Source organism: Eupeodes corollae, chromosome 1, assembly GCF_945859685.1.
Source record: "Eupeodes corollae chromosome 1, idEupCoro1.1, whole genome shotgun sequence".
Classification (NCBI taxonomy): domain Eukaryota; kingdom Metazoa; phylum Arthropoda; class Insecta; order Diptera; family Syrphidae; genus Eupeodes; species Eupeodes corollae.
In genome coordinates this window covers 271,453,707-271,460,922 of record NC_079147.1, presented here as the reverse complement: position 1 = coordinate 271,460,922, position 7,216 = coordinate 271,453,707, and the positions used below count along the sequence as shown (strand labels likewise).

General features: G+C 36.2%; 1 protein-coding gene across 2 annotated transcripts in view; it reads left to right on the top strand.

Annotated features, from left to right (window-relative positions):
• The first annotated feature begins 2,054 nt into the window (after positions 1–2,054).
• Positions 2,055–7,216, top strand: part of LOC129941673 (paired box protein Pax-3-like) — a 100,854-nt gene continuing 95,692 nt past the window's right edge. The window contains exon 1 of one of the 2 annotated variants that reach the window (XM_056050366.1): positions 2,055–3,008. In XM_056050366.1, the coding sequence (XP_055906341.1) occupies positions 2,789–3,008 (220 nt within the window). In that variant the 5' untranslated portion in view covers positions 2,055–2,788. The remainder of the gene's footprint in view (positions 3,009–7,216) is intronic. The other variant, XM_056050367.1, reaches the window with a different exon arrangement.

Below are 7,216 nucleotides of genomic sequence, written 5' to 3'. Positions count from 1 at the left end.
CATTTTTCCAAAAATTAAGAGGCTTTCTTAGGTGTTCCTTAGCAAACTGAATTCTGCTCTTTATATTTTTTTGAGACGAAAGGTTTTTTCTGTGATATGCAGCCCCTTAATTGAATTTAATTCAACCGCCGCCACCTGATTGTCCGAGAAGACACAGAAATACCGCTATGTAACTCAACATCAGATTTTATTGAGGTCTTGAATGGGTATGCGGCCGAAGCTCTTTGTATTAAATGATCTTCTCTTAATGTAGTTTTTCTTGCACGTGGGGCTCTCAAAACATTTTGTGAAGTTCCAAATGTCTCAAGGTGTTGAATTGCCTTGTAAACAAGCTTTCTTGAACAATTTAATAGCTCCGAAATTTCCGAAACCGTCTTTCCTTGAGCTTTCATCCCATTTATTATCATTAACAAAATGAAAGCAAATAAATATGTATTTAAAAACAAATCCTAATAAGTTACAAAATTCAAAACGATTAAGTTAAATGTTAAGGCATTTTTAGTAAGTTAGTAGGTTAGGTTAGGTTGATGGGCTAGGGGTTGATGACGTCAACCTAAGCTAATCTAACCTAAAGTTACAAAGTCAAAAAGATGATTTTTCTGCTCAAAACAATTACAATATTTATATTTGACTTTCTGTAAACGTTCTTATAGAAATATAAGAAATATAAATATAATAAATTAGCATGATTTCAGCATTTAAAATAATCCAATCTCCTGCTTAAAGTTTATTTTCAGATGAACCAAAGGATCAAAATTTTTTTTATTTTTCGTAAGACTGTTGAATTCTTTTAATCCGATGTTTTTTTTATCTGAAAAACAACGTCTAAAACATGAACGTTAAAATATGCCACGTTTAGAGCCATATAGTGGCTGCGAAACGAAGTTATTACAGCCGGTCTAGAACTTGCTATGTCTGTTAAAACAAAACAATGACGAAATGAATCTTACAAAAGACTTGACTGAATGTTTGACAATTTAATCACTACAACAAAATATTAAAATATCTATTCCGTAAATTTGTTTATTATAAGTATTATAAGTATACAGTTCGTAAAACGCCTTTTCGTACATAAAGCCCTTTCACTTTGCATTTTTAACAAAAATAATTTGATTATGAAAAGAAATCTTCTTTTACAGTGGAATCATACGATAAATTCACACACTCCCCATCTAGAACCTACATAAACAAACCCACATTAATTCCGACGGCAGGTCTATTCTTTAATTTGAAAGAAAAATTAATAAACAAACAAAATTGAAAATAACGTATTATTGAATTTGACGTAAGTCAAACCATGTTCAATATCAATGACATTAAAATCCCTACACTTCAAACTTCATCCGTGCCCAGTAAAATTCTATGCGAACAAAATTTATTTATTTCTTCCAGCACTGACGTTTCACAGCCATCACTTAAATGTGTACTACACTTTCCAGTTTTCCAACAAACAAATCCAACTCAATTCCACCATTATGAAAATTATTCTTCTGTAAAACCGAGTTTCCAGTGGCTCGAATTACACTCAGCTATAATCCACCATCTCTCGCTCTCACCAACTTGCATTGTCTCTTTCGTACTATTTTCCCATCCCATTCTAGTTTTGTGCAAAGTAGTTGATCAACTTCTCCTTCTCACTGCAACTTCTTTCTTTCCTCACACACCGTTTCATGGGGTTCTATCGTCTTCCCTCTTTTTTTCCCACATCATAGCAAAAAACACCAAACGTTGCACACACACTTCACCAAATCAATTAGCCTTAATTTCTCTCTACTCATCTCGTTCGCTCTCGGGCCTTCTGGCATCTGGTTTTCTTTTTCTTAACGTCATTCTTTTATGTCAATGACTGTTTAAGCTTTTGCCGATTTGTTTTGTGAATATTCAGTACGCGCCTGCCCCCTTCACTGCCCTTGGAATTATGCTTTTATTTTGCTTTTTGCGGGGTGGTGACTTTATGCTTTTCTCACTCTTACCCATCGTGAGTTATTATATTTGCTCCTCTTCTGACAGCTTGCATTGTTTTTTTGTTCTTCTTCTTCTTGTGTTGACGCCAGTTTTTCTTTTCTTTTGCTTTGGTTCTTCTATTTTTGTTTTTGTTAATTCTCACTCTGTGGGCGCTCACTGCTCGCGGTAGCACACTAAAACAGAAGTTGAACCACATGACTGCCGCGTCGTTGTGTTGTTGTTGGTGGTGCTCTGTTATGTTATGTGCTGTTATGGGCGCCCAACGAGTTAGCCGGCCCCAGAGCCGTCAGCCGAGTCAGAGCCAGAGACAGAGTGAGGCCGATTTGAAAGGGCCCCCGCACAACCACTGGATGTGTGTGCTCTTCAGTTCAGCGATTGAGCTTTACGTGTGTGCATCGCGCGTCGTGTCGCCGTGTTCGAGGTTCGAAGGTTGTGTGCGCACGCTATAACCGTACATAAAAACACGGGCAAAAGCGAAATACAAAAGAAAAGAAGAAAAATACCTTTCGTTGCTCTACGTTTACACTCTTTTGTTTTACCTACGGCAAACAGCCGCTTGAGTTAGATTTTTTCGATTAGACCTTTGCTCGTTTAGTTAGTTTTAGTTTGACAGCTGTCAATTTGAATTTGACAGAAGCTTCATTGTGTTGTGTTTGGAAAAAAGTTGTATTCATTTTACGAGTTTACTGTACAGAACCTAACTTTACAAATACGTAAATAAAATATCTGATTATATTTTTGTATATATTGAGAAAAAGTTTTAAACTCAAGATCAAAAAATTACACATGTGCATCATTGGGAGCGCAACTTTAGCGTGCTGTCATGTTGATCGGTTCGAATGTAGGTAGTGAGTTTGGACAATTGCCAAGTGCTCCGTGGAGTATGGAGCCACAAATAAGGCCACCGTTGACATTAGCAAGCAGTGCTGCTGCAGCTAGTGCAATGACAGCTGCAGCAGCTGTGGGCGGTAGTGGTGGCGGTGCCACAATACCACCACCACAACCACCGCCGCCATCAACTTCATTGCAATTATCACCGACCGGTGAGTTAAGTTGTTAGATGATGATTAAATATTTAATAAGTTTCGATTGGGCGTCAAGTGTCAAATGAGGCGAATTAGATATAAGTAGGAGATATTATTGACAATTGATTGATTGACATATTGAGTTTGCCATAATAATATCAAAAGCTTAAAGTTGTTTGCGCAATTTTTGCGGTTTACATGTATAGATATCTATAATCGATGAGGCTATAGTGGCGGCGGCGGTCTTAACAACAATATTAAGTTCATCTGCCTATTGTTTCATAATTAAATAAAATATTGAATGGTTTAACAAAATTTTATTAAACTTAATACGCTTCTACCATTAATAAATGCCTAAGAAATATTTTATGACTTTTAAAAAGTCAACATAAAGTTGTATAAGATTGAATAGGTAAGTAAAATGGGTAAAAGTTTCTCATTCGTAGATATTCAAAATAGAAATATCCAGAAAAGGATGGAATCGTTATAGCCTGAAACTAAAAACCTACGAGAATGTAACATTATTTATATTGATTAATATTATAGTCAAATTTATACTCTTTGAACTTTTCAAAGCATCCACAAGACCTAAGTTTGATTATAATAGGTATTTGAATCTTTTTAAATTTTATACTTTTTTCTTAAAGTTATAAATCCAAAAAATGTCAGTGTTATAGTTTTTAAATGCCTTCATTCTCACCTCTATAATCTCTAAACCCTACAATTTACAATTTCTGCCTACACACAGAGATGTAAACATGTACAAAGTACAATGAAGCTTGTACTACATGTATTCCTTCTATACAAGTTTGCAGTTTCGTGTGAACACGGCCTTAAGCCTTTAATCCTTGTCAATACTAAAGCCTAGTACACAGCTGAAGTGAAACGAATTTTTTCGACGGTGTCCAAAGCGCAGAGCAAAATGAAAACGAAAACCACAGCGGAAAAATATTTGTGGAGAGTTCTGTCAGCTGTCAAAAACAATTGACAAGTTCTGACAGTCAGCTTCTGGTAAACAAAAGTGGAAAAGAATTCTATTTATTAACATTTTGTTGAGCAGGTAGTACATAGTTTTTTCATTTCTGCAGCTATATTACTCCAGAGGCTCGCAAAGGCTGAATTATTTTTGTGAAGCCTATGCTCCAACTTCCAAATAGCTTCACACTTGGTCGAAGCCAGTTTCTTTTTTCAAATGAATTTTTTTTTCTTAGGTTTATTTTTTGGAAGTTGAAGTTAAATGCTCGTCTTCATCACTTCTTGCACATCACCAATAAAATCTTCAACATCATGAGTTTCCGATTCAGAAAAGTATTGTTGGAACACATTAGACAAATCCATTTTATTTTAAATTTTAAATCAAATATAAATCAAAGTCAAAACACCGAAAGTCACGAGTAAACAATTTTTTTTTCAATAAAAAAATTAAACGTCAAAATTTCGCAAGTAATTAATATGCCGGGCAATTAAATTAAGAACGAAAAGAGTGGAGAATTGTACTAAGAAATCTAGTACAGCTATCCACTAAAATGACACATTTCAGCGTACTGAAAAAAGAAAAGCACACCGAAATTTTTCGTTTATCATGTCATTTTTGTACTTTGTATTTTCGTTTCGCATCAGCAGCGTACTAGGCTTAAGGTGTGTTTGTTTATACAATCTCTTAAACTTCTAAAACACATATTTGACAGATATTCTAACTTAAATTGTTGTTCGATATTTCGCGTGAAATATAAACAAATAGAAGTTAGTATGAAATAGTTATTAGCAAACAACAAGAACAGAAAGAGGGGTTTCCAGTTAGAAAAAATCTTTCTAGGGTTTTTATAATTTGATCTTTGACAGTTTGAAAATTAAAGATGGAGTGCAGTTTGGCGGTAAAAAAAACTACATATTAGGAATGTAGTTTTCACTTGGTGTGTCTTCTTTTTCCAGAGATTTTAAGGGTTTTCTTATAAAACGGTTTTGAAATAAAACAAGCTGTGTGTGAGGTATGAAAACAATTATTTTTTATTTGAAAGCGCATTATGGTTAGTGCGTTGGACTGTCATGCGAGAGGTCTTGGGTTCGATCCCTACCTATGCCACCTAAAGTTTTTTTCACGGGTACTGTCTCTTGCGAGGAATTGACAAATTCTCCAAGAGTAATTCTTGTCTTGAAAAGTGCTTTCTGAAATTGCCGTTCGGATTCGGCTTAAAACTGTAGGCCCATTTCATCTCTGACAACAATATTCGAACACAGGAATGGTTGAGAGCTGTAAGTCACTAGGCACTAGTTCTCTACTACGGACTCTACGCGCCACTAAATGTATTTATTTATTATGTATGCCATTAAGTGTGGAATATGAAATCATTCAAATGCCCGCCTCGGCTTCTTACGGTGACGCGAATCCGAGTGGGCCAATTTTTAATGACTCTTATAGATCCGGCTTAATTTGAGCAATGGCCTGGCCTGTGTTATGTTCAACTTTAGGGCATCGGACATTTGTGATTTAGACCTGCAACATCCTGCAACATCAAGAAACCCCACAGAAAAAATTCTAGCCGGGTCAAATCGCATGTCCTCAATGGCCAATTCAAATCACCCATGCAAGAGGTAACCATACCCTCAAATCGTTCAAGCAAAATGTCAACCGTGGCTTTTGCTGTGTGGAACGTAGCGCTGTCCAGCTGGAACCACACGTCGTCCAGGTCCATATGGTTCACTTTGGGCCATAAGAAAAGAAATTAGTTGTGATCGTTTTGTAGCTCTCACTGTTGACGGTGACCGCCTCACTAACGCCGTTTTCAAAAAAGTACGCGTGGCTGAATTTAGTGTCCTCCCATATCCAAAAATGAGCCTCGTCCCTAAAGATACTTTGTCGGCTAAAATTGGGGTCCTCTTGCAAAGGATTTTAAGCCCAGTCAGCGAACAAACGGCGTTGTCTATTGTCATGAACTTTGAGCTCCTGGATTAATTTGATCTTGTACGGGTATAGGCCCAAGTCTCGACGCAAAATTCGCCAAGTTGACGTATGCAAAAGGTCGCGTTCTTGTGCCTGACGAGGAATAAACTGCCTCGGGTTCTGCTGTACACTTTCACGGACCATGGCGATGTTTTCGGCCGATCTTGCGAAAACTGAAATAGTCGTCTCAAATTTGGTCACCAAACGTTAAGGAGTCAGCTGTGTAGGGCCACCACATCTACCGTGAAATGTGCCCAACGTTTGCGTCAAGGGCGGATCCAGACTTTTAATCAGTGGGGGTCACATACTTAGATGAGGTCTTACTCAGCGCTTAAAGGAGGCTTATAAAATTTAAATACCATAATGTGTACTAGTGTAACCTTTAAGCCCGTTCACACTATTCGATCGGTCATTTTCTCGATTCGGTTTCTTTCGGTAGAAGTGTTCAGACGGTACGGTAATTTAACCGTACACCGTACTCAACCCTACACCGTACTAGTCCGAATAAGTTTTTTTTTTACCGTACGACCGAAAACGATTTACAGAGACAAAACCGAATGACAAAATCGACCTGATTGATAATGCCGTATCGTCTGAATATACTCATTTGACTTATATTGACACTGGCTTATACGGTAAAATCGACGATAGGGCAAAACCGCCGATTCGGGATCGTGTGAACGGGCTCTTACACATTTCAATTGCTAAAGTAACAACTTAACTTATGACAATATTTAAGAACACTGTTGTCCACGTTGCTGGTCTAATTATTAAATTTGGATGACTCCCTACTTATGAAATCATTCCAAGATTCCAACAGTTTTCTAAATGTGCCATATTAAAAAGCTAAAATACAATAGTTTAGAGCATTTTTGGTGCATTTCACGTAGAAATGTAAGAATTTTTTTTTAAATGTAGCTTTTTTTCAAAAATAAAATTTTCTTTTCTTGTTCCCATTTCTATTAATGCAAAGAACGCTACGAAAATTCAAAAATCTAAAAAAATGAGAGGGGATCTGATATGAAGATATTTCGGGCTTTTTTTTTAAAACTCAATTTTTGGAAGTCTATTATATTACTATCTACTACTATTACTATTATATTACTATCGCTATCAGTTGGCTTACTCGTATTTTGATCTTAAAGAAGTCAACAAAACTTAAAAATTGTAGAGAGAAATATGTATCGATCTTGAATTTAAGGGATTATAGGATATATAGGAAGGGTGCATTTAAGTACATAATTTCTCTAGAAAATTAAATTAAAACAAATTAAGGTAAACAAAT